The sequence below is a fragment of the Alosa pseudoharengus genome, unplaced genomic scaffold, assembly GCF_046254945.1.
Source record: "Alosa pseudoharengus isolate Yale_2024_CS ecotype anadromous, Long Island Sound unplaced genomic scaffold, YU_APseudo_1.1 YU_APseudo_1.1_scf_4, whole genome shotgun sequence".
In the NCBI taxonomy this organism is placed as follows: domain Eukaryota; kingdom Metazoa; phylum Chordata; class Actinopteri; order Clupeiformes; family Clupeidae; genus Alosa; species Alosa pseudoharengus.
This window is the reverse complement of record NW_027468774.1, coordinates 19816636-19844139: the sequence shown is the minus strand read 5'-3', so window position 1 is coordinate 19844139 and position 27504 is coordinate 19816636. Positions and strand designations below refer to the sequence as shown.

Sequence of the window (27504 nt, the reverse complement as noted above, 5' to 3'; positions counted from 1 at the left end):
ACAAGACATTACAAATATGTACACAAGAGTCATTTGTGAATGTATCTGTTCAAGTGGTTGACCTCTGTGCCATCTCCCATCCCCCCCATCAGACCTCATTCTCTCTCTCTCTCTCTCTCTCTCACTCACTCACTCACTCACACACACACACACACACACACACTCTCAAGCTCTCACACTCTGTTTTCTCTCGTTTCCTGTCACAGAGGAAGTGCCTCACCCTGCATATTTGCTCCCTATTGGCTCGCAGTCAGGGGAAGTGATTTGGGAGAGATAGGGCGACCGAGGGAGGCATAGATAGAGGGAGCGAGGGACACAGAGAGGGAGACAGAGTTGGGACAGGGCAGAGGGCACACAGGATGCAGAGAATGCATGGCAAAGGAGAGAAAGAGAGAGAGAACAGATGAAGAGGACTGAAGTGCATTGAAGAGGAAATGGTTCTTTAGACACTGAGGTAAGACTTGAGGCTGCGTCCAGCACACCGTTGAAAGAGAGTGGCAGACAGGCACTTGGCAAAATGATTACAAAAACAGCTCTGAAACAAAAGTTAAATATTTATAAGGAGAGATTGTTCATGCATAGGCATATAATAAACTGGGGAAAGTTGCAGTCATTTTCAGATGATCTAATACTACTTTTTAATTGTTATTATAATTATAGCTATGTTATAGGCTACTTCACTACAGGTAGCCTTAACTGTGTTGTACTGAATTCTCTCTCTCCCTCTCTCTCTCTCTCTGTCTCGCCACAACTACTTAATAAGTTATCTTTCTCTCTCCATCTCTCCCAATCCTTGTACCAGTGTGTGAGTCTACTGTAACGCTGGACAGGGTTTGGGGGGGGTGGAGTGGGAGAGTTGCTGCTGTGAATGGAAGTCAAGATATCGGTTCACATTTCACAATCAGTTGATATGTTTTAGTTATGTTCAAACTGTTCTCATAATGGCCAAAAGGCTATTTGACCGTCTTTGGTAGGCCTATGTCATTTACTATATAGGCCCACTATATACCATTTCAATAAAGATTTGTGAGTAGGCCTACAGTAATCAATATTTTGTGCATTTTGTTGCTTTTATTTTGTTGAATGTGGGCTTAATAAACTGCACCTGTTCTAATTCATCAAGGTGTCATATTCTGTTCACATAGGTTCTGCAAATTCATTGAATGGGGGGAGGGGAAATACTGCAAATATATGTAGGCTAGCCTACGTCTTAATTTAACTTGAGCCTATTTTAAATTTCAACAGATTTGAAAGGGACATAGCCTATTTACCCTGCCCACCTTAGCAAGGCACCCATAATTGGACATGCGCAGATTTGCTGTCATTCCAACAGGTCTCAGCGTCGGGAGAGGCATGTCCATTCCAGCCAGTGGCCACCGAGACACCGTCGGCTGTCAGGCAGAGAAAGAGAGCAAACCTTTAGGTTGGACAAGATGACTTTGGAACTCAGACATAGCCCAGGTCGATAGAAGAGTTCGTGTTTGAAATCAGCTTTAGCCTACATTAGGTCATGTTAGAGAGAAAAAGTTTACACTAGTCGACATTTGTTTTCAGCCGATATACGCTAACCAGATAGCTAACGTTAACAGTAACGTTAGCTTTCCATCTAACCGTTTTAGTTTTAAACTAATTTATGTTTTATTTATAAAATATGTATGTGAAATAGCCATACAGTCTCTCTAAGCTTGTGGAACCCCATGAAACACTACGAGGTAGACACAAAGGTAAGTAACGTTAAAGTTAACGTATGGCTTTCTGTAAAGTTGATTTAATCTGGCAGCCAAGGTTTTGTCACTGAAAGTAGGCTATATTCGGCGTTTCTGTCGATTCGAAACCATAAAAATATAGCCTAACGTTATACGAAAATAGACATAACGTTATGCCATACTTGAAGTTACAATGTAGCCTATTATATTTGATATCCATGAAGCTAAGACATTTCGTGTGCTATGTGGCTTAATTTACCTGTCAGACTGACTGAATGCGTCTCACCTAGGCTACAGCAGGAAATCCGAAAAAGTGACCCGTCAAAGTTAGTTTCGTGGGTGTGTGAGTTGTTATCAGCTTTGATTGAAAGAGTCTGGTGTATAGGAATTTTTAAACAGTCTGATGCTGTAGCCTATGTCAGCAGAGAAACGCAAAATTGCTCAGGAGGACATGCAGAAGCAACTTAACCTAGGCTACCTTTACATGTTCTAATCATCACTAGACTAAACTTTCTTATATTCATAATTTGCTAAATTAATTTCATGTTGATTAATAATAATGATTTCATTGTATAATTTATGCTAATCAGGTTACTATGAATTAAATGCATCTCTCTCTAACAAGACAGCCAAATGTCCTCCCAGTGATATGTTTACATGCCCATGAAATGTGGATTTGGGTTCCAATTTAAATTAATCATTCAGTTGCCCTGCATGGGCTTGTTCCTGCTGTCGTTTAAAAAAAACTCTCAAAGATGAAGGGGAACTGTCATACTGAAACTGTGTATGTGTGATTGTGCTTGTGACTTCTTGCCATCACAACATCAAGAAGCCTGTGCTGATTCTTTTTTAATGTGGTTTAGAACATCACAACCATTTTGAACTGCAGTCCTGTAGAACAGTATTGTCATAGGCCTATTATTAGTTTTCTGTGAAAAGATGGGGAAATCGAGAAAGAGGCAGTTAAACAAAGACGTTTGAAATCCATTTATCGAAACGTAAATAGCCTACTGCTCTGAGTGGTAGTGGGTAGCAGTTTTGGTAGTACCTTTCTGTTGTGGTTTGATCAGGTATGATGTCAGGACAAATGTGAAGCTTAGGCTGAATAAGCCAATAGGTATGTGTGGGCATAGTAAGTGGGTAAGATCCTCGTACCGCATGACTTGCGGTGAATATTGGTGAGGTCATTGTCTCTTCTGTATCAGTGTCATATTGCAGATTCAGTAACGTCATGTGTGTGTCTGCTTCAAAACAAACAGAGTGTGTTTTTATTTGAAGGATAAAATAAAAGCAACATGTTGATGAATGATGCTGCCTCTGTGACGCACAGCTTACAGAATGCAGACAAACAGGAATGTCTACGCTGTGTGCGTGCTTTTCTTTGCCTGTAGTTAACCCTTAAAGGTGTACCATCACACCTGTGTGACGGGAATGTTGGAAAATGAACATTCTAAAGAATGTCTGGGTTCATTGAATTCAACATAGAATTTTAGAACCTTCAATTGTTGCGGAACGGAATCTTGCATTAGAATGTTCAAAACACCACACCAGAGCCTTATAGATAGGGCTCTGCCCCACACCTTTAAGGGTTGAGGTAGGCCTAGAGCCTGTACTTCTGATTCCATACAGTTGTTGTCAAATTGTTCCTCACTGTCCCTAGTTGTGTCTGTTCAGTTTTGCTCTACAAAACTCCTGTGTGCATATTGGCTGCCTTCAGGACCACGACAGGGAGGAGTGTAATTTGATTGGCTGTTAAGCTCAAACTCTCCTTGTCAGAGGCTAGTAGGCCTTGGAGTGTTGGTTGGTCTATTCAAGTCTTTTGGTAGCACACCATTAGTTAGTTTCTTTATCACATCTCATTATACTTATATTTTATCACATTGCATTATACTTATACTATACATGCTATACATATCCATTATACTAGAAGAGAGTACGAATCTTGGGTTTCAACTCTGCAACACTGCAGAGAAAGAGAGAGAGAAAGAGAGAGAGAAAGAGAGAGAGAGAAAGAGAGAGAGATTCTTTGTACTTCCCTAATGTCTTTACAATGTGCACATCATGGTGCGCCACCATGCTGCCTCATAGACATATTTTGCTTAGCCTATGGTCTACTGTTTTTAGAGATAACAGTTAGATTTAACACAAGTTAACAAAGCTGATCATAGTATTTGGTGGTTGTGTCATAACAGCAACCATGGAGTCCTGATCAAGAGCATAATATCCATCATATTCAATATTCACCAGGACTTAAAATTCATTTTTCAAAATGGGATTTCAATGAGAGAACAACACTTCACATAGTCTTTTGACGCATCTTTCACATAATGAATGCACACTCTACAAAGTGAAAATAGGCTTACTATGCGCTCTGTGTCTGTAGCTGTCTGTGCATGTCCGCAATTTAGAGAGAGAGAGAGAGAGAGAGAGAGAGAGAGCAAAGCAAAGCAAATAAAACCACTAAGGATGTGGTTCCAGACCACCTATAGGTATTAAATAGTTCCCAATAAGGCATACATTTCACTCACTCAGAGACCGAAAGAGAGAGAGAGAGCAACACCTGCAAAGTGGTTCCCTGTGTGTATGCATGGGGTTACGTTCGATTCTAGTCAGAAGGAGGTCCGTCCAGTCAATACTCCCGTATCCGCTCCATTATTAGATCAAAGTTATCAGACAGCGCTGTAAAATGTGTGCAGGAGTTTCTTGCATTATGATGGCTAGAGTTGCGGGACTTAAATAATTTATGCGCAATATCCCCAATCCCGTGCTGAAATGTAGGCCCTGTTCACAATTAACTTTGAGGTCAGAGGATCAGGCTATTTTATTGATTAATTTGGGCTAATGTATGCCAATCTGTTGCAATCAAATACAGCATAAAGCATTGGAACACACAGTATAAATGGGCAGAAGAAACCATAGGCCATGTGGCCAAATTGTACACAAACTTTGCGCACATTAAAGGCTGTGACATTTAATGCTCCCGCATCTGTGTTCTGCGCATGCAGCACGTGACAAGAATTGTGATTAATTGTGAATTAATCAATTCAAATGCAATTTGTATAGCCTATTGTAAACTGTTAGTCTATGCAAGTCAATTAATTCAATTATATTGCATATTTTGCATTACTTGTTGTCCTGATTCTTCCTGTGGATCTTAGTGGGCACCGAGAATGCAATATTTTCATTGCTAGTTTTTAATAATTACTATTTCAGTTGTTTCATATGCATTACAAAAATGAAACAGTTTCAAAAACAGACTTTTAGTTTTCATTCAAGTCTGCCAATTTCCTTAAAATGCAAATGATTATGTGAAATCTGAGGATTTGTCAGTATTCAGAAAATGGAAGTTACATTAAAAGTTAGGCAAATTAAGTAACAGATACTAATACTAGTCCATGCTCTGAAGCATTTTGTTTACCAATGAGTCCAACTGTCACATCCATAGTGCTGGAACTGCTCTGCTACCTAAACAGCCACAAATCAAAACACTTAGTGGGTGATTGTAGCCTGTGATGGGAATATCAAAGACATTGGTTAGTTCTAAAAATATTATCGGCAAATATATACAAATATAGGAAACTTTAAAGCCCACTTTGACTATCTTTGTAATTGCTGGTAAACAACAAACCAACTGCCCTCATACATATGTGGGGTGGGGTAACTATGAAACATTTGATGTACCCCAGGCCCTATTTCTTACAGAAAAAGCCAAAGAGGCCACTATTAAAACAATGACATACAAATAAATTTGAATGCATGAAAGCACACTGACTGGCCTGATACTGACCTCACCACAAGTCATTGTTGCACACACCCAGATTTTATTTGATGAATTGTAGCTAACTGCCCTGTAGCTTTGATTACACATTCAAGTACATTTCAGTGGGTTGAAAACCAGTTCTACACACCACAAATGCCTTAGATAACATCTTTCACCTGCAGCAATGTATCGTGAATCACATGAGAATAATCAAGAGGTGAATAGAGGTTCAACCTCAACATCTGCATCTGAATTGACCTGGTTCATGTTGTGTGCTCTGCAGAACTATCTGAGCAAATGGCATGCATTCAGGGAGTATTCAGAAAGTAGTTTGTGGTCTAAATATCTGCGTTGCAGTTCATTTTCACAGGAAGTAATACTGTCTTTTAGGGGAAAGAATAACATGAGGTTAAAGTGCACTTCCTGTGCCCCAACGGCTCATCAACGGGTTCTACCTGACTGTGGTTTCCCAGTGAAGCAGTCATTGGGTTTAGGAGACATTTGGCTAGAGGGCATTGTGCACTTTGATGTCAGACAAGACTTTCATGTACATCACATAATGCGCATCAATCATCAAACATCAATCTCATTTTAATCAGTCTTACAATTGTAAAACATTAAGATTTGTTAGAATATGTTTTATTGCTGAGGTTGACTTTAGCCCCTGGTCGAACCGTATAAAGATAGGCCTACACACTGCTCATCTGTTGAAGATGGATTATGATGTGAACATGCCACAACTCTGACATAAACACTACCCCTGAGGGCAAAGATTAGCTTCAGTGTCAAGGCCTGTTCAGTTTTGACATGTGACAGAAAGGAGTCATCATTGTAAGCATCATAGAAGGGCCCTAAAGTGTGAACATCGACCACCTTAGTGTATAGGCCTTCATTGGCCTTATATTATATTACTGTATATATTAGTCTGTTAGACTGTATTAGTCTGTTTCCCTTTCACCAATACACTCACAATGCATTCTCTTCCTCTTAGTTTTTTCCTATTATTTCTCTTTTACCCCTTCATGTGTCACTACAGTGATGTCTGAGGGGGCAGCCAGACCCTCGTCCCCATCCCCTTCAGTCTCGCTGCTGGAAGTCAAAGCTGACACTCAACTGGTACTCAAGTCCTTCCTGCGTAATGCGCTGTCTGTTCCCGCAGCTGAGCGGCCTGGCAGGGTGGGCGGGACCTACCGCGACTCCAATAAGTACTCGTAAGTCAGCCTTGTGTGGACATTTAGTGACTATCTAGCAAACTGGAAAAGAACAAACTTGTCCATCCGCTGTAGTGATTTTTTTTTTCCTGTTAACTATTCAAAATTCACTTTAGAGGCATCTCTAAAGAATGAAATTGATCACCGAAATGTTAAGTACAGTGAAGAAAAGAAATGGAGAACTATATATATTTTAATGTCGTATTGTGGTTGTGCCCTGATAATAATTACCTCATTTAAGATTAGGGGAGGGTTTGGGTTATGATTCAAGAATAGAAAAAGAGATCAAAAGACATTTCCCTTCTTCCAGTGCCAGCAGCAAGTCACAGAAGAAGGCAGATAATGGCTGGGACTCGTGGGATGAGGCCATCAGCTCTGCTGAGGAGAGGAAGCACAGCATCAAAACCCTCATCAAGAGACGACTGCGTCCCCGCACACTCCAACGGCCTGAGGCACCGCGCAAAAGCGAGACGTTGGAGAAGGACAGAAAACCTGTCCAGTCAAAGAATGACCAGCCTGCCACTCACTCAGAGACCCTGCAGAACAAGCCTGAGGTAGTCCTCATCCAAGGCCTTTCTTATATTTACGTTTTGTCAACTTATCAGTTATGCATATTCAATGATCAATCTCAAGGCTGTGGGCACACATGGGCTTATTCTAACTTTAAATTGAGCCTTTCTGATAACTGGTTTTGATTGGTATACAGAAAAATGATTTATTAAATTCCTTAAGCCTTTGTGGCTGCTGTGTGCAGTAAAGAGGAATGTCATGATCTTTAAATTCAGCTATCGTTGCTCTCAGCAGGAAGATGTGGGCTCCTCGCCTTCCTCTCCCGAGGATGAAGAAGAGAAGAAGCAGGGCCAGGACGGGAAGAAGAAAAAGACGAAGAGCAAACGCAAAATGCAGTTCTCTTCAATCTTCTCTATGAAAAGCTTTAAATCCAAGCCCAAGAGTGACGATCCGAAGAGGCCCAGCACACTGGTGGTCTCGCCTGACCCCCCGACCTCGCAGGAACAACTCTCCCCCTGTGAGTCATCGGTGAACACACCGACCGTCTCACACGGCCACTCCATTGGGACTTTATGAAATATGTAAATTTGGGTATCATGAAAAACACTGTAGTCTGTCTTCACTGTATTCACTCATTCACCAGATTCTTTTGAGCATGTCTGTGCCCAAAGGCATTTCAGAATAACAATGTGTGTGTAACGCCATTTGATGCCGTAACGCTTCCATTTGACCTCTGCTGGCCTTCTGTGCCCCAGCCCACCCTCCCGAGTTCTATGAGGACGTGGCGGATACTCTGGAGCGGATCGCCAGGCGAAGCGTGAAGAAGAAGCCCAAACCTGTGCCGCTCTCCCTCAGCCCCCCGCCCAGCCAACCTGCAGGTACTGGAGTGTCAGTATGGCATGCTTCACTTAGTCATTTAACCAAGCAGGAACACACACACACACACACACACACACACACACACACACACACACACACACACACACACACACACACACGGGACAAATGTCTTGAAGTGAGTTTTATTTTTCCTTCTAAGTTTCAGCCAATACCAAGAACGATGTGGTTCAACAGCTGGTCCAGATGCTCTGTACAGAAGGTGACATCATGAATGAGAAGGTAGACCTACTAGACTATTTACACACACACGCACACACACACTCTCACACACACACTCTCACACACACAGCATTGTGATTCACATGACATGTAGGTCATGATCAGTTCTGCTTTGAGTTCTGCTGTGGTGGTGAAGGAGAAAGAGTTACTGTTATAGCTGAAGCTGATGCTCTCTCTCTCTTTCTTTCTTTCTTTCTCTTTCTTTCTCTCTCTCTCTCTATCCTATTCTGTCTCTATTGAAATGCGCAAGAGTCTAAAGCCACCAGCAGCATCTGGGTAATTACAGGCCTCAGATCAGGGCTGTGGGGGCTGTCATTAGTTGGGGGTCAGATTTCATGCTGCATGGTAAAACAAATAACTGCAGGACATTCTGCATTGTTCAGCCCAAGTTCATCTTCATCATGTTACAGCCTGGTGTGTGTGTGGGAGCGTGTGTCTGTGTACCGTGTTAGAAAATGTTGTAGTCATAGTGACTGCATGCTTTGCTTTGCTGTGTGTGTGTGTTTGTGTGTGTGTGTGTGTGTGTGTGTGTGTGTGTGTGTGTGTGTGTGTGTGTGTGTGTGTGTGTGTGTGTGTGTGTGATGTGGCAGAGGAGGTTGTTATCCTCAGGCTACTTACTTGCTTTGTCTTTGTGTTGCGTGGTGGAGTTGTAGTGAGGCCTGCTTGGCTAGCATGTGTGCTGTCAGATGTAGTTGTGCCAGTTGGCTGCATGTTGGCCGTGTGTATGTGTGTGTGTGTGTGTGTTTGGGTGAGGTGTGTGTATGTGTGTTTTGGGTACTGGGATAGGTTATGCTTACAATGTCTGTCTGGTTCCAGATCAACGCTAACCCGTTTTTACGCACATCACTGGACCGCCTTTCGTACCCCTCTTTCGCTAAGCTGCTGGACGCTTACGCTAGTCAAACACTGCCCCCGGCCACACCCCCACCGGTCCCCGCCAGCCCCACACTACGCAAAGTGGCCCTCACCATGGAGGCATCGCGCCGCGTTCTCACGGCAACAGGTGCGCGTCAGCACCTGAAGGAGCATGCTGAGCGTTACATGGAGAACTTTGCTCCGTGGATCAAGAACCAAGGAGGCTGGGTAATCTCATCTTAGCTGTGTGTGTGTGTGTGTGTGTGTGTGTGTGTGTGTGTGTGTGTGTGTGTGTGTGTGTGTGTTCATCAACCTTACACTCAGTAAGTCTTTTAATCAAGGTGTTGTATTGTCAAAGATTTTCAGTACTCTGTAATGATCTGACTGTCAGAATCTTTAAGATGTAGTCAGGTAAATGGAAAGATAATGTGTGAGTGCGGAGTGATCACTCCACTTTCGTCCTTGTAACAGTCCCCTCTCCTCTGCAGGAAAACATTGTGGAGGAGATCCATGAGTATGACTGACAGCTGGGATCCTGAAGTGCTTTTTAGAATGGACTTTTATCATGAACTGTGGATATTGGAGTCAGCCATGGATGCGACAAAAAACAAACAAAAAAAATATGGTTGTAATGATCGTGACTGTTATTTTTGTAAGACGGGTTTTCAGCCGAAAAGGCCAAATTGTTTCTATACCGTGCTTTTTATACTCATTTTTAAATGTTTTTAAAGAAATCATGAAAACACAAATTGTTGCTGTCTTTATTCTACTATGGTAAATGCATACAGATATTTACAATGAGAAACAGGTTGCTGTACATGCCCAGGATGTGCCTATGCGAGAAGGGACATATGGTTGGTTATAAACAACTTAAAGCGTCTAAATTGCCATTTAAAGAACAACCAAAATATTTACCATAAATCAAACTACAATATAAAACCAATATTACGGTACGCAGTTTTCTTTTTTTTAAAAGAAATGTTTACATTAATGCCCAATTACAAAGATGCCATCCCTTAGATCACAACAGAAGTCCTTGCCTCTATGAAAAGGCAGAACATGCAGTGCATATACCAGGTATCAGGTAAAATTTTCCAGTATACTGTATTTTTCCTTGTTCTTAAATGTGAGATAAATTAGTCAGTTCTGACATACAGGGTCTGACCCAGGAGAGATGGCAGATATCAGAACTGGATTACAGTATTCGAAAAAGATAATACTGTCATAATTACATCAGAATTGCTGTATATCCACATTTATGCCACTCTGCTTTAAATTCACCACACAACTTTGGAGACACACATAGCAGTCCATTGCAGATTTTTTTTTTTTTTTTAGCAATTGTTAAAAAAAAGTTTTTTCAAAAGTTCCTGAAATATTGTGTGGGTAAAAGACAGGAGGAGTATGTACATTCATGTTAGGTTGATGCTGCACAACCGAGGTGTAACACCAAATATGGGGAGTGTGTGAGTGGAATCATCTCCGTCCAGATTGCACCTCTGCGCAGTAGACCTCTGGTCAGTCCAGGTACTTCTCTGCCCGCCTGATTTGGCAGTACATCATCATGGAGAAGACCAAAGCCAAGAGCTGAAACCACACATGGACACCATTTGTAGCAAAATGGGGATGGGGATATGAAAGTAGACAATTAAGGAAGTGTTCTGGACTCTGGACATTTGTTGTAGTAATCAGTATTCACTTTTGAACAGAAGCTCCCTGTACAGAATTTTTATTTTTTTGTTTTATGGAAGTGATGCTGAGCCAAGTGTCAAGTGAAGGCCAACCAGGGAAGTTGGTTGCCAGATGTGTGGGCTATTTACAAATCTGTTGAGGCTATGTTTTATGAACAAAGAGATAGAAATTGTACATGCAGAACAGTTGATGTGTTATTGGACTCAAACTATGACACAGAAATTGGTAAGAGATTCGATACCTGAACAATAACGATGCAGATTCCAAATACCAGCACTGAGGTGATGTTATCGAGGAGCCACGTTCTGGCCTTCTGATAGCAAGGCTGTTTTAGAGAAAGACAGAAATCCTTACCACAGAACTTGTACATGATCTTAAGGAAGAGGAGTAGGGAAACTTTTAGAGTGATTTTTTTTCTTTCTCTCTCCTGGTTAGTGGGTGTGGAGTGAGGTTGGGGGGTTAAAGTCAGAATTTGTTAGAAAGCCAGATACCTTCTCAGCTAAAAGTCAGGATTTCTGAAGTTATACATTTCCTACTCAGAAATTCTGACTTTCCACTCACACGAGAGAGACAAAAAAATGTTTTAGGCCCTTATACAAATTACCAGTTAAACACTGAAACTTTAAAAACAATCAAACAAAACAGTTCCTCATCCTCCAAGTCTGTGACTGATCCTGACCTCTTGCCATTCCTTGCCATCCTCACACGAATCACCGCTTAGACAGCAGGACGCTGGCAAAATGAGCTCGCCCATCACATTGTACCAGTCCTCCTTTTTGGTCACACCGCAGCACTTGAACTAGGAGGCAAACACACCATATGCCTGTGAGGACTAATTCCACCGTCTTATCATGTCAAATATCATGAGGATGGAATATCACCATTTTCTGCACAGTGTCCCATGAAAGCTTTAGGCGTTCGTCGGTCTGGTAGTTTTCCATTCCCTCTAACAAATCAGCCTGTGCTTTTTTATCCAGCTAAAGGTGGAGTCGGGAGTGAAGAAACAAACCAAGAGTAGGTGAAACGAGAGATAATAAACAAGGTAAGTGAGTCACTGAAACGTCTGATCGTCACTGAAACATTTCATGACTAATACAAACATGTCAGGTCTGGAAGACGGAGACCCACTGACCTCCTCCTGGTAGACGTGGACAGTCACAGCTAGAACCACTTCAGTGAGGACCAGGATCAAGAGGATGACGAAAAACTGGAGGACATACAGTATGATCAAGTGTTTTTGTGTGTTTTTCTCTCGCCTGTTTACATTGCCATGCCATTAAACATAGTGCTCACCAGGGGGAGTCCATAGACTGTGAACAAGCACCCAGAGAGCTGGCACACAAATTACACTTCAGACAGAATTTTTTCACTCTCTCTCTGATATCTGTTGAACTGCTATCCTGAATATCAGTTTGAAGTCACTGCTTTTAATACAGTATATCACTCAATAAGGCTTAGAAGGATCAGATTGTCACCACACAATATATATTGTCATGATAGGCATATGCTACAGGCATTAAAAAGGCGACACATTTTAATTGAAGAAAAGCCAGTTTGCCCTCAGATATGTTATCTATGCTGATATATTAGGTATGCTGAGGTGCATAGTGCATTTCCGTTTTAGAAGAACAGGTCAGTCAAATAGCAGAGGAGCAAAATATGTTTAGGGTACTCAGGGTCATTCCTCGGTGTGGCAATAGCAGATGGGAACAGCCATCCAGCTGTTCGGTCTGGCCCCGGTCTGACCCCGTATTTGCTGTTGTGATGTCACCCAGCTATGCCCAGATGCCTTACCGTCATCAGCAAGCACCGCTGCTCCTTCAGGGCGCCTAGGCAACCCAGGAAGCCTGTCACCATGGTGATGCCCCCGGCGACCAGCAGCAGATTGGCAGCAGAGAGGGAGGGAAAGGATAGAGGGAGAGCGGAGATCTCTGCCTGTTTGAAGGACAACCAGACCCCCACACCGAACAGGCCACATCCTCCCAGCTGCACGAGAGACAGGCAAGTTCACACAAATGAAAAGTGAAATACCCAAGGCTGTTCTCACAGGTGCAGATAACCCTACAAAACTGAATGAAGCGTTATAAGAGTATATCAGTAGTGCAAATGAACAAAAACATGATGTGATGCATGAACTGATCAGAGGTGGCCAGAGAAAAGCAAACACAACAGAGACACAAGGGACAGCCTAGGCCAGGCTGATGTGAAACTGACCCAGAAGATTAAGTTGAAGATGAACATGAGGTACTTGACGCAGCACAGGCATCTCCGTGTCACGGTCATCCTGAGAGGGTGAGGGAAGAGAAGAAGAACATGAGGGTTATTCCAGCAGATATCATATTTGGCACAAGGCCTGTGGGTCATCAAGAAGTTATTTAGGAATTTTGTAATTAACGTGTTTATTCAAAGTTTGTCGAGTACACAGTCCAGGGGAATCTAATGTCCTGTCCTACTGACAGGAAATAGCGTTTCCAGACAGGAAGTGACAACCCTTAACCCACTGCTGTGCTAATTGTGTCGTTGCAGGGCCTTTCACAGTCAGAGACAATAGACCACCCCCAAGCTCTTACTCACTTAAAAATGTGGCCTACACTTGGCAAGACAGGGCCTGGGGATACTACTATTGACATGACTCAGAGACTCCTGTTTTTGCCAGGATATGTCTGTCAGGAACCATCTCCCCAGCTGAACACAATAGTGTGGATTTGACCTAACATGGAGCTCTTTCAGTCACAGTCTGATTCAGAGGAAGAACTGTAGTTGTTTTTAAGTTGTAGCAAAGGATTTAAGGACAAAATAACTTTGACAGTCTCAGGCCATAAAACCTCAGATTATGACTATGGCACCACACAGAATTACAGTGCTTTTGTTGATCGCCACATCAGAGTTCTTCACTTGAAACATGCAAAGCAAAAACATATGGAATCTTTACTGTATGGCAATATGGGCAATATGACTCTATTCTACCCATCGTTTCAAATGGGACTTAGGAATACTTTCCACCATGTTGATTTGTGACATTTTTGAGAGAGAGAGAGAGACACTGATGAACATCCATGCATACACACACACACACACACACACACACACACACACACACACACACACACACACACACACACACAAGCATACATACTGTAGCCACATACACTCCTCCCAATCCTTTCATGCAGTTTTATTAAAAACACCTCTTCATCTAATCCAATAGCCAATAAAGTAAATGAGAAGGACGAAGACATAGCTCTCTTGTTATTCTTATTGCCAGTCTTACTTTAGTTTAAAGTGTTTTAGATAAGGATTCTATCTGCTCAATGACTCAAGAGTACCATCATAATTCGATTATGGTCAGGCTGAAAAACAGATGAAGAGTACTCCAAAGTAATACTTAAACACACTGCAGGCCATGATGGAAATGTCCAGTAGATATCAATCGTATGTTTAGCTTTACTAGAAAGTAGCCCCTGACAGCTAGTCTTGGCCTAGTGCCTTATGAGCGTGCCCTTTACTGTACCTGTGGTCGGTGGTAAGATTCCTGTGAAGTGACGAAAGGGTAACTGTTCCAGCTGACAGACGAGGTCCTCCTCTGGGCACGAGTGCTTCTCTTGTGATTTGGCCAGATGCCTTTGCTGAGACTGAGGATTTTTGTCTCAGCTAATGCAAACCCTTTGTAGTCAGATTCCTTGTTTTAAATTCCATAGACGTCCGTGTGGCTCCCCGTTGTTGTTAAGAACTCCTTCACACAAGAATGCAGCACAGATGAAAACCAGTGCACCTCTTTTTTTTGCTCCGATCGTAGGACTTGGAATATTTGTCTCCCTCTTTCTGTCTTGGATGTTTCTCTGTTCCCTTTCTTTGTTACAGCCTTAGATGTGTAGGTTTGTCTTTCTCTGTATTCTTCCACTGCTGATTTGTTTTTCCTTTGTTCTTCTTTCCACTTTTCTATTAGCGCAAAGTTTTGCCTCTTCTCTCCCTTGTTGTCAATGGTTTCCAGATGTAGAGGTTTGCCCTCCCCTCTCTCTCATACTCCCTCCCTCCCTGTCTCTCTCTCTCTCTCTCCCTCTCTCTCTCTCTCCCTCTCTCTCTCACTCTCTCAGTCTTCTGTCTCTTGAGAATTCATTCTTTTCCACTGGCCTTCTTCACTTCCCCCTCCCCCTCTGTCCACTCACTCTGGTAACCCCCCCACCCCCCCCCCCCACCCCCCACCCCCTACCTCTGTAGTGAACTGCTGGACCCAAACTGCTGGATCCAAAAATGATGGGCATCTCTTCTGCTGTGTTCACACATTTTTTTGTCCATTTTTTCTCTCTCTCTCTCTCTCTCTCTCACACACACACACACACACACACACACACACACACACACACACACACACACACACACACACCCTTTCCTTCCTTCCTTCCCTCCACTTAACTCTTCCCTGACCTGGTTGTGTGTGCACATACAGTATATGTGTGTATGTGTATGGCCAGTACAGGTTGAAAAACAGACTTACATAACAGATTGATAGTCAAGGAAAAAGACAGAAATCCTATATCTCCAATGGCTATGACGGCACTGATTGTGTGGAGACTTGGCTGACGGCACTATTTGTGTGGGGACTTGGCCATGACGCCACTGATTATGGCTAAACTGTCGCCAGCACCCTAATATTGTGTTATTTGACAGAAAAGGCCATACCGGGTCTGTATGTGTGTATGTACTCGTGCATACATGTACCTCATCTTCTATGTGTGGACTGCATGGCATATTCTGTGATGGGCCAAAGCTGTAGGTAAGATACGTGTGTGTGTGTGTGTGTGTGTTTGTACGTGTTTGGATGTGGGGGGTTGGGTTGGTCAGAGATGACTATTTTCCTAATACTACTAACAGACTGTGGCAGAATTTGCCTCCCCTGGACTGACCAAAACAACTGGCAGTGTTGTCCACTCATCGCCACACCCACAGCATCAGTGAAGCTAAATCAGAGCCCTGCATATGTCTCTGAGCTAAATAGGACAGAGGCTCCCTCTAGTGGCCAAACTTGAAACAACTAGTCAAACTTATACTCTATTAGATTGTTTTGGCTTAAAGCGTTGTGAACTTAAAATGTGTGCATATCACATGAAAAATCCTCAGAAAAATAAAGTTAATATTTATTTTATTCAGACATTTTTAAATGCAACACAAAAGAAACCTCTTAGTATCTACACATACCATTACACCACAACCTCCTCACACACACACACTCACACACCATTACACACACACCATACCCCCACCCCCCACCCCATATACACACACCATTTCAGAAATGCAAAGGCACAGACCGTGGCTTGGCGGCTCAGATAAGGATATTATTCTAAACGCAGTAACGTTAGTATTCTAGATAGATAGATAGATAGATAGATAGATAGATACTTTATTGATCCCCAGGGGAAATTCAAGAGGTTTTGGAATCACAGTGTGGAATTTGTTGTTGTTCTGCTGAATGTTTTACATGAGATATTCAGTACCTGTGAATTCAAAGGCTTGATTCCCAGTTCACACAAAGTCCTAGCCTAGAAATCTAGATGCACCCTAGCTCTCCGTTGGCTTGCGAGCTGGAAAAATTAAACTTCGATAGGGCCAATCACATCGTGTATAGAGACGTTAGGCGGGCTTAACATAATGATTGATGGCAGAGTTGCAACAGTTCGGCTTGAATTCCCTGCTACTTGAAAACAAAGAAGATGGATGTTGCTGTTGGCGAACAGCGTGGCACGAGTTAAGCTTTTTTGAAGTTGCCAAAAGTTTGAACTAGCCAACTAGCTTCGCTGGTGGGAAAACGCATCTGACTCATGAGTTGTAGCGCTATCCTATTGCGTGTGGAGGGAATTTGAAAGACAACCAATTATCCCGCCTCTCGGACTGAGCACTGCCAACGGTAAATCCCCAAACCCTACATTTTAATGTGGGTCTGGCTCATCAGGCTAACAAAGTCCTGTAGTACATCCAGAGTCCAAAGTATATTTCTTAATCCATTTCCCCCATAAACGGACAGCAGTTAATTTACTGCACATGGGGCTGTAAGTCAGGGGAGCGGTCATGAGTAAGAGAGGTTTCACACCGCTGTGGTTTGGCAGAAAGCCACAGCTCCATCCAGTACCCCACCCGTTTCTGCCCTCACTTCCCCTTTCTTCTGTGCCACTGCCCCCTCCGCATCAGTCTTCTCTGCGCTCTGTCCGTCTTGAGAGGAGTCCTGCTGATTGGCTGGGATCCCCTCCACCTCCACCTCCTCGGCGTCCTCGTCGATGTAGAGCAGCGGCGACTGCTCCTCCCATTTCTTGGCCTCCTTAGTGCCCTTGGCTCCCACGGCCTTCTCCTCATCCTCGCTGGGCGCGAACGTGCTGAGCATCGGGTCAGTCCTGTCCGCCGGGCCGCCGTTGTTGTTGTCCTCCACGTCCCCGTTGTACCCGTTGCCGTCGCACTCGTCCCTCTCCGCGCCGCCCATCAGCACTGGCCCGGCCCACGCGTCCTCCTCGCCCTTCTTCTTGCCCTTCCTCCGGGACCTCTGGCCTCGACCGCTGACACCGGTGTCGCCGAACCCTTGCTTCTGTCTCCTGCGCCTGACCACCAGGGCGATGCAGGCGATGCTGGCCAGTGCTGCCACCAGTGCGGCAACGATGACCCCCAGCCACAGGGACTTGTTGGACTGGCTCCCTGGGTCAACTGCAGAGGAGGAGTCTCCGAGAACGATGGGCACTCCTGGGATACCAGAACTATTTGAGGTACCAGAGCGATCTGTGGCTCCTGTGGTGGTGGAGGAGCTTGTTTCAAGGTACGGTTTTGAGGAGATGGGGATGACTGGGAAGTGTGGATGGAGTGTCATTGGTGGGGGTGATGTTGTGCTGGTGGTCTCAGCAGTGGTCTTGGGAGTGATAGCAGAGGTAGACTCAGGGGGTGCTGAAGTGGAAGTGGACTGAACCATTGTGGGTGTGGTTGGAGGTAGTGTGGAGATGGGGTCGGACCTAGTGGTTTGAGTGGTTTCGGGAATAATTTGGCTGGTTACTGTAGGGGTAGTAGGGCCCGGTCTGGTGGTTTGGATTGGAATAGGAATGATCTGTGTGGTTTCCTCAGGGATCCATGTGGTCTCAGGTGTGGTTTGAAGTAGAGTAACGGTGGTCGGCTCTTCTGTGGTGGTTGTTGTCACTGGTGCATAAATGACTGTGGTGAGGAGTTCAGGAGTTGTCGGAGGGTCTAAAATGGCGTACTCTGATGTACTCTCAGGACTGGAGAGAAGACCAGGGTCTGTGTCTGTGGGCATTAAAGTGCTGGCGGCCTCTGTTGTGGGTTCAGTGTCGAACACAGTAGTGGCATCGTCATCTGCTACTATTGCTGCATCAGCATCTGTTGTCTGTGCATGGAGTTGCCAAGGACAGGAGGACAGGAGTAGTAAAGTAATAAAAAGTAACGCAGGCTTTTCCATGCTGAAGAGCAATCAGGCCACCGTCTAGATGTATTTACACCCCTTTTATTTCTGTAGAGCTGGGCTGTTGTGTGGTGTGATGGTCTGGTCTGTCCTAGGGCTCAGGCAGAGGGGGGAAGATTGACGCTTGTGAACGAGTATCTGTGGCCGTGCTCTGGCCGAAGGTGGCAGAAGAGAGGAGGTGGCACCGTTTTCTTCCTCTGCCGCCCACCACAGGCTTCTGTTTGTCCTCAGCGCCGCTCTCATGTGCCCTCTGCCTCGCTGGCACTGGTGCTGTGGTGCTTCTGCAGACTTGGCCTTGCAGGTGGATGTCGGCCGGAAAACGCACAGCCACGCTTTCTTCTTTTCTCAGCTCTGTTGATCTTTACTTTCTTCCTCTTTCCACCTCAAGTCACCCAAGTGAGGTTTTTGTGCTGGTGGCTTGGCCTTGGTTCCAGGGCAGACGGGAATTTAAGCTGCAGTGATCTTGAGCATGAAGAGGGAAAAACAGAGAAAATATTCACAATTAGTGAAAAAATAAATGTGGAAAAAATGAATTATGCCAATGTTTCTTCCAGGATTAATCCCCTAACCTTACTAGATTAAGAAAGGAATGCCTTCATCACTTTGATAAAAAAAAAAACTCTGTCTGAACTGCCCTGCTTGTGTAATGTGATTGCTGTGGCAATGGAAGTTGGATCACCATTTGCACAACACAAACTCAACACAACTTTATTGCAATGTTATATACAATCCAGTCAATGAGAAACTCTTACCTCCAAATATGCATTAGGTTTTCATACCTTAAGTCTAGTGTTGCCTAATATACATTCCGTTATTTACCATGTGCTTTAGGTATGAGCATATCTCAGTTGTAAACGAACATGTCTCTAAGGTAGTATCCAGTTGGACTCTAAATAGCACATGTATAGTACTGGACACTATACTACATTACTACATTTACAAAGCCTTTTAGAAATGTGTTATAGAAATGTATAAACTCATACACAATACACAAACAATACTGGATATCAAGTACTCATACCTAAACAAAGAGCTCTTTGTTATAATTCATGGGAGAAGTCATTAGTAACTAATGGGTTTATGGCTACAAATGAAGAGCGTGACTATCTTCCTCTTCCACCTTTGGAAGATATCTACTATATGTCTGTCGGTAGCTGACTATATCATTCATTCTTCTGGATATTTTGAAATCCTTTGTGAATGTGTGTGTCAGGTTTGAAGCCGTTAGCTTAGCTTTCTTTGTAAGTAAGAGCAAGGCTTACCTGACACATGGGCATCACCGGTGGAAGTTACTTGTAATGTGGGTGCTCATTCTTGAAAGATGGAAAAAAAAAACACTTTATGTAATTGCCCTTGTTGACCTGCTCTTTCTTTGGAAGGAGTCAGTGTCTTCTAGTCACTCTGCGCCATCCTCTCTGGATTTCTCTTTCTTTCTCCCTCTATCTCTGCTCATCCGAGAGAGACGGTTTGCTGGCCGTGGCTCCTGTTGAAGTGAGATAGTAGGAACTGGAGAAAGGCCAAAGGTTCACTATACCTCAGCGCTCTGTCATAATGTTCCTCTGGTGCCTCCCTCAAACGAGAAGTCGAGAGCCATCAGAGGAAGCCGCACGCTGGGTGTGTTGAGACATGGGGGCATTGCTTTGTGGTGTTTGCATGCATGTGTTCTTGCTTTTGAGCATGTGTATATGTGGGTTGTGTGTGTGTGTGTGTGTGTGTGTGTGTGTGTGTGTGTGTGTGTGTGTGTGTGTGTGTGTGTGTGTGTGTGTTTGTGTTTGTGTTTGTGTGTGTGCGTGCGTAATGCGTATGTGTGTGTGTGTATGCGTGCGTGTGTTGTGTGTGTACATGCGTGCACGCGTGTGTGTGTGTGTGTGTGTGTGTGCGTGTGTGTGTGTGTGTGTGTTTGTGGGAAAGATGTCATTGGGTGGAGGGATGCTAGAGTTCATGAGAAACGTTAAAGGCAGGAAGCTGACTGTGTGGTAGTAGTTTCACACATACGGTACATCAGATTACCATCAGATTTTACTTGAAAATGCGTCAGTGAAATTCGGTGAAATCTTAGTTTAGCATGAGCATATTGAGTTAAGAATTTCTGTAAATATAATGCACAGTAGCCTACATGTAGTCAACTTCTTCTGAATGTGCCTGTTTATATTTGGTCCTGTATTATTCATTATTTGTATTTTGTATTTTTGTTTGTATGTCATTTGTGTGTGTGTGTGTGTGTGTGTGTGTGTGTGTGTGTGTGTGTGTGTGTGTTTGTGTGTGTGTGTGTGTGTGTGTGTGTGTGTGTGTGTGTGCGGTAGGGTGTAGACTTGACTCTCTGTGTGGTTAGGCTCCCTGTCCCCTAAAAAAGATCAACAGTCGGTATCATTTCCTCTTTCTGTCCAAAACGTTCTCCCTTTGCTACCAGCTCTGACCATCTCTTGCATATTGAACAATCATGCAATTATAAACCCCCTACTACATCCTCATTCACAGATACTGTACATGTTCCCTGACACAAACACTTTGACATACCTCTCTCTCACACAAGTGGAATAAAACATTTACTCTGCAAGACAAAACATGAAGCAAATGAATAACTAATAATTACATTAATCTACAAATATGTTTGCCTTACAGATGGAACAGTGAGAGAATTGTAAGGCTCAGCCTTAATGGTCCAGTCTCTCTCGCCCTGATCAATCAGATCTTCATTTTGCTCACTGTGCCTCCTCTTCCTCCAGTATTGTCTGGTGATTCTTCCCTGTCGGCCTCTCCCTCCCATACCAGAACTCCGTGATGTCGGACATAGTCACTTTAGGCTGAGGCCACAGGCTTCCGTTCATCCGCCCCCCCTTTCTCTCGCTCCATTTGTCCCTTCTTCTCTCCTTCTCTGGCCCTCTGTGTCTGTCGCTGCTGTTTGTCATGGTGCCGTTAGCGTACCAGAACTCCACCCTCTCCTCCACGGTGGCCCGCGGGTTTGCCCACAGGCTCCCGTTGTCCCCCGTGGCCGCTCCTCTCTGCGCGCCGCCTGCCCCTGTCCGTGCGTCCGTCTCCCAGCGCCCGCTCTTCCTCACGGCGGACAGACGGACCCACAGGAAGATGTTGAGGCCCAGGAAGAAGGATGCGGCCAGGGCAAGGCCCCAGATTGTGAGGAAGCAGGCCAGCCTGGTGCAGCAGGGAGAGGGCCTTCCTTCAGTGCATCCTGAGATGTTTGTTTTGGTTTCGGTTTGCAAATCCTCTGGCCTCAGGCCCACTGTGGTCATCTTCATGGTGGTGGTGGTCAAGGTGCGCAGCTGAATGGAGATGTCCGGTGCTGAAGTGCTGTTGACGGGCAAGCTGATGTTGGATGTGTCAGTCTCGATGTCCGTGGGAGTGTGCGGTGCAGCAGAAGGACCTGCAGTCACGGCTACTGTTCTGAGGGTGGTGAATATCGTGCTGTTGGGTGTGGTGGTACGTGTGACTCTATCGGTGGTTAGTTTGAGATGGACTCTTGAGGTCATGTTTGCATTTGCATCATACCTCCTTGTGTTCTGTGTTGTCATACTGTCTGTGCGTACCTCACTCTCCATGCTGTCTGGCCCGGCCTGCGTTGAGTTCTTCGAATGAGACAAAGAGGAGTGGGTGTAACCCAAGCCCTGAGTTAGAGCTGCTTCACTGGCCATAGTGTAGTTTACACTCCTATCGATTATCGTTGTCTGCTCGAATGGAGCCGAATCCGTCCGTCCCTCTGTGATGCCCCACTCTGGCCCAGGGGAGGCTGGTTGTGAGCTGCCTGCAGCCTCCAGATGGCCCTGGGTCACCTCTATTCCCCGTGGAGAGGGGCTTGGTGTGGGCTGGGGGCCTGCGTGCCACTGTGCTGTGGTGGGGCCTGATCCTGTGCTCTGAGTGGCGTTGTGCTCCTCGGAGGAGGTGAAAGAGGCTGTCACCTGCTGTTGGATTGGTGGTGTGGGGGTTGTAATGGCAGCCAAAACATAAGGCTTGGTCTGTGGTGTGTTGAGCTCACTGTTTGTGGTTAGTCCATGAGTTGTTTTTGAAATGTTTGTATTTTCAACCAATGGCTCTGCTGCTGTTCCCTCAATGAGAACCACTTTGTCTGCTGGAAGGGTCCTGTTGGTTTCTGCTGTTATTGTCTTTGTTGTTGTTATTGTTGTTGTTGTTGTAGTATTTGTTTGTGCTGTTGTTGCGTCACTGACCATTGATGTAGCGGAAGATTCTGTCACTGTACTGATCCGACTGTACCGATCGTTTGTTTTGTTTACTCCTGGGGTTGCCATGGTGTTATTCACATTGAGTAAGGAAGATAGTGTTGATTCAGCAAGGATGTGAAAGACACAAAAACCTACAGAAAGCAGCGTCCAAACCATCTTGCGTCTCTGAGCGTATAGTACCTGTTGAGGTATGGATATAAGATCAAATGAGAAAGAAACGTAAGCTCACAAGAAGCAGACTCAGTTTTTGTTTTGGTTTCTGAGTTGCTCAACACATAGCCTTCTTCAAATACTTCAAAGTTATCTTAAATAAGAAAGTTCTCTTTGACCTCACAATTCTCTTAATGAATAAACCTCTATATATGTTCACTGTGAATTAGATGGTCTTGAATAAAAAACAACTGTAATGTAACTTACCATGCCTGATCTCCGTTCATCTCACATTGTCTTCCACTTCCTACCAAACTTCTGCTTGCGCTGTTGGGGCACCAGCTACTCCTCTTGACTTCTGGGAAACCTCAGGGGACCAATCATAACTGACAAAAAGAGATGACGAAAAAAAAGTTCCATTCCATTGCCATGGTGACAGTGGGATCACAGGGTCGGAGGCTAAAACAGGATGTGGTTCTCATGCCACGCCTCCAAAGTCATTGCATCTAATGTGTTGCAAAAATGTCACACTAAAGCATCCGGCTGACTCAATTCACAGCACTAGATTTACAAATGTGTTACGGGAACAGAGATCCCGTTTCAGTTTTTTGCAGGACACCATGTACGGTGTGTTGCAACATGGAAGATATACGATATGCACCTTATAAAATGCTTGCACAATGTTTACAATGGTATGTTTATGACTATTCATAAATGAATTGAAAAGTGAACGAATTCAATTAGGTTAATTCAAAGTCTGGTCATTCATAAATATGTTAGTCCTCTGTTGTCTGTCTCCCTCTCTCTCACTCACGCTGCGAGTAATCTCTTTTTTGTGTTTTGTCCCTGACGGGTTGCCATAGGCTGGGTCTGTATTTAATTGAGGATTGTCTGGGATTAGAGGCCTCAGATTGAGCTAATCTGTTTTAGTCACTGACACCGAGGGTGTGAAGTCTGCGCCAGTAGTAAGGCAGAGTTGAGACAAAGGGAGAGAGTAAAACGACAATTACCAACAGAATCACTGAAGCACAGAAATGGAGAACCCAGATGACAAAGAGCTAGAGAGTGATGAGGAAGAATATCAGTATCCCGCGCTGGAAACAGAGGAAGAGGGACGAGGGGCAGGGCAATGGACGGAGGCCGCGGGGGAAGGGGAGGGTGAGTTGTTGGACTGGAACGACTTCATCACGGGGGAGATGGATGAGGTCCAGGGGGACCTGTGGCCTGACTGGAAGCCCACTGGCCCAGTGACACCGGAGCAGGTCCTGAGACTAGCAGGATACACACGGGGTGAGTCCACGGTTGCCATAACAACTGGGATGACAAGAGGGCCCTAAACTGCCGTCGGTTCTACATAGGTTCAATCTGTGATGAAATCAAGAATTTCATGAATTTACTCTTTCTTTGGATTCTCACTGCTATGCTGTTAGGCCTTTTTATTCATAGAATTCGCTTTGGACAAAGGCGTCTGCTAAATCCATAACCATAACATAACCATAACCAATTGTCATGTTTCACCAATATGAGTTAACATGAATGTGCATTATGCACACAAAAACAGGTGTTAGGAGAGTAGTTTCTGTAGTTGTACATACAGTACAAGCAATTTGATATGCAAACATTCAATAGGTTTACAAAATACTACAGAGTTCATAGTTCATTGTTCAACCTAGGCTATAAATAGCAGGACTGCAGAATATTAAGAGAAAGAGAGAGAGAGTTATACATTCACCCCAGTACAGTATATCCCATTCATCATTCCCCATGTGTCCTATGTATAACATTCTTCAAACAACAATATTGTTTTACAATAATTTCACAGTTATAAATGCTATGTTCTCAGGCTTGCTGATGCTGCAATGTCTCAGCTAGGGGCCTGTAAGGATCTCTGTACATGATCACATAACACACATCACATCATTTTCATATCATGGACTGAAAGGAACCACACAATGTCATATAAAAGTGCATTCACCCAGCTCATAGCATATTCATGTGACATAAATATAAAAGTTGGTTTTGATGAGGATATTAGATTGTTTTCTTACATGTTACACAACATAATCAGTGTTGAACAACAAACATTTATAGGGGGAAAATGATCAATTATCACATTTAACAATGGCTTAACAACAGAGTTTTCTGCTTCTTGCAGACACAATTTAGTAGTAGACCAAGATGGTGATTGATGATTCAGCAGACAAGCTACTCAAAGTCTCAAATCGTGCCCTCTAGTGATTGAGTCTTGAACTGCATGCAGACATGTACTACATACCAAATGCAGGTTTAGGACGTCATGAATGACCATTGTCTGACTCATGTGGATGTGGTATGTGGTGTGCTTCCAGGCTGCAGTGTCCTCATGTGATCAGCCATGATGCCATGAATGCAGCTGTGAACCAGTGAAGTGCATATGCTCAAGTGTTGTTTTCATTTTGTGTTCATCTTCATGAACAGCTTACTTGTGCTCTCCTGAGGATAATATTTACAACATCAGCTTCTCGCGCTTCAAAATCCGGGACATGGACAGTGGTGCCATCATTCTGGATATCAAAAAACACTGTCCAACAGGTATTTGTGCACATAAACCTTTGACACAAACACATGCACAGTTCAGGTATGTGTTTGTGGTTTTTGTGTTGTCACATGGTGTGCTTTACGTTGTGAAATCACCCAAATATTTAGAAAAACATAAATTTCCCACAAACAGCCCAGCGTCTGTTTATGTTTTCTACTACTTTCCACTACTTACGAACTGTATAAAAACAGCACTCACTGATGCACCTTTTCTTATTGTACTTCACCTTCTAAATTGTTTAAAAGTGTTCTAGAATTGTTGAGAGAATTGTTTTAAAAAGCTTAAACTGTTTACCATGTTGTAAGTCGCTTTGGCTAAAAAGGCATCAGCCAAATGTAATGTAATGTATTGAAGTATTTTAAGATTCTCCTTTCGTCCAAATGGGGAAAATCTAAAAACACTGCAAAAGTCAAAAAAGTCTACATAATGTCTATAAAACTATAAAAGTCCGTACTATAGAAATGATATGTACTTGTAAAGAGATGCCTGTACACATTGCTAAAAAATTGTTGTTTATGTATTGAAATTCCAAAACAGATGATGATGATGATGATGGTGATAATGATGAGATGAAGATTGGAGATGGATTGAAATGGCAGACTGTAGTCATTGTAATCATTAGCAGTTGTAGTGTTGTTAATGTAGTTCTAACGAGCACTCTGCCCTCCCTGTAAGAGATCACTGGCGGGCAGCAGGAGCAGGAGCCGGGGAGATTTATTCGATATCACTTTTCACCTGCTTTCCTCGCCATCAGGGAGATCGGAGCCACGTAAGTCGATATGGTATATTAATAACGTAGGCTAATCTCTGTCTGTGTGTGTGTGTGTGTGTGTGTGTCTCCCTATTGTCTCTCTCATCTCACGAATACATGTACATTTTTACACAAGTACTAACGTAGTCCATCAGCCCTTCAATCAACATCTACCTATCAGTCCATCTGTCTATTTTTCTGAAAATCAAATTATTTCTAAGATTCTCTTCTCGAGAGAGCCTAAACCACATTTAGCTCGACTTTATCTTCTGAAACATCTCTCTCTCCCTCTCTCTCTCTCTCTCTCTCTCTCTCTCTCTCTCTCTCTCTCTCTCTCCCTCTCGCTCTTCTTATGCAGGTTGGAGTTTATAGTGGGAACCAAAGCAGTGAACAAATTCCGGCTCATTGAGAGGCATTACTTCCGAGACCGGCTCCTTAAAAGCTTCGACTTTGAGATTGGCTTCTGCATCCCAGACAGCAGAAACACTTGCGAGCACATCTACACTGTGCCTCAGCTGGAGCCAGAGATAGGTATGTCTGGAGCCACAAAAATGGCTGATCAAAGTGTCAGTTTGAATACTTTGTTCAGCTATTGCCATTAGTTGAAATGGCTATGGCAAGATGGCAAGAAGACTCAGATGTGTGTGTGTGTGTGTGTGTTTTCTCTGTTCCTAGTTGAAGAGATGATAGCGAGCCCGTATGAGACACGATCGGACAGCTTCTACTTTGCAAATAACAAACTGATCATGCACCACAAAGCTGAATACTCCTTCTGCCCGAAGCGAGATGCGTTCGTAAGAGAGTCCTCCTGATGATGCTTCGTGGGGTTCAAGAGAAAGGGGACTCAGGGAGACACTCACTGAGAGAGAATTGAGAATGCTGAACAAACTCCTTTATGTTGTAGATTCTCCAACATCCCTAAGCAGTTGAGCTTTCCTGGTATGTATGAAATGAGCATGTGTAGAATTTCATTCATGGAGTATCTCAATAAGACCACCTGTATAACTAAAGGAATAATAATAAAGTTTGATTGATGAAGTGTTCAGTTGCTTTTATTATAAAAGGTGTTGTGGCTTTGTTTATAATCATAGTCTTGCATTTGTTTTGTTAGAGGGTTAAACGTTTGAAGTTGGTCCACATTGTGTTTCCCCGGGAGCGAATTTTTATTTTATATTTTATTTATTTATTTTTGTTTAGTGTGTAAATTCTAAACTCGCATGCCTGTTTTAAGATGGGGAGTGTTTTGAACATCATCTAAAAAGTGTTTTGCTAAAAAAACCTTTTGTACACTACACTTGTGTATTTAACATGACAGCTTAATGCCTCATTATCATGACAGGATGCACAACTTTCATTTATACATTGTCCGTATGTGCACTCAAACCCCTTTCATGTAAACATTGTCATTATCAAGCAGTCAGATGAAACATACCAGATCTAACAAACGCCTATGGCGTACTGTACTGTACAATATGGTGAGGGGATTGTATAGTTTCCAATAGTGTTAAGATCAGAAGGAAACAGTGGGC

General features: G+C 43.7%; 4 protein-coding genes across 7 annotated transcripts; 2 read left to right on the top strand and 2 right to left on the bottom strand.

The window, feature by feature from the left end:
* Positions 1-346: 346 nt before the first annotated feature.
* bcl2l12 (BCL2 like 12) lies at positions 347-9910 on the top strand. 4 transcript variants are annotated; one of them, XM_076265192.1, is made up of 8 exons: positions 347-454; positions 6503-6677; positions 6988-7231; positions 7479-7704; positions 7943-8065; positions 8227-8306; positions 9123-9389; positions 9650-9910. In XM_076265192.1, the coding sequence occupies exons 2-8, from the start codon at positions 6505-6507 to the stop codon at positions 9683-9685; spliced, it is 1149 nt and encodes a 382-aa protein (XP_076121307.1). In that variant the 5' UTR covers positions 347-454; positions 6503-6504; the 3' UTR covers positions 9686-9910. The 4 variants fall into 4 exon arrangements, with proteins under 4 accessions (XP_076121307.1, XP_076121308.1, XP_076121309.1 ...); XM_076265193.1 differs by lacking the exon at positions 347-454 and adding an exon at positions 828-1724 and having other exon boundaries at positions 7482-7704; XM_076265194.1 differs by lacking the exon at positions 347-454 and adding an exon at positions 828-1724 and having other exon boundaries at positions 8233-8306.
* Positions 9909-14920, bottom strand: tspan4b (tetraspanin 4b). The gene is made up of 8 exons (XM_076265196.1): positions 14365-14920; positions 13068-13137; positions 12648-12839; positions 11986-12060; positions 11735-11830; positions 11533-11652; positions 11095-11178; positions 9909-10748 (listed from the first exon to the last, which is right to left on the bottom strand). Exons 2-8 carry the CDS (start codon positions 13134-13136, stop codon positions 10680-10682), a joined length of 705 nt encoding a protein of 234 aa, XP_076121311.1. The 5' UTR covers position 13137; positions 14365-14920; the 3' UTR covers positions 9909-10679.
* A 1056-nt stretch (positions 14921-15976) lies between these two features.
* Positions 15977-20057, bottom strand: LOC143101901 (uncharacterized). Its single transcript, XM_076265189.1, has 2 exons — positions 19566-20057; positions 15977-18765 (listed from the first exon to the last, which is right to left on the bottom strand). The coding sequence occupies exon 2, from the start codon at positions 18298-18300 to the stop codon at positions 16936-16938; it is 1365 nt and encodes a 454-aa protein (XP_076121304.1). The 5' UTR covers positions 18301-18765; positions 19566-20057; the 3' UTR covers positions 15977-16935.
* A 3400-nt stretch (positions 20058-23457) lies between these two features.
* LOC143101902 (protein unc-119-like) lies at positions 23458-27013 on the top strand. The gene is made up of 5 exons (XM_076265190.1): positions 23458-23936; positions 25104-25217; positions 25900-25993; positions 26334-26506; positions 26651-27013. The coding sequence occupies exons 1-5, from the start codon at positions 23681-23683 to the stop codon at positions 26785-26787; spliced, it is 774 nt and encodes a 257-aa protein (XP_076121305.1). The 5' UTR covers positions 23458-23680; the 3' UTR covers positions 26788-27013.
* Positions 27014-27504: the final 491 nt, after the last annotated feature.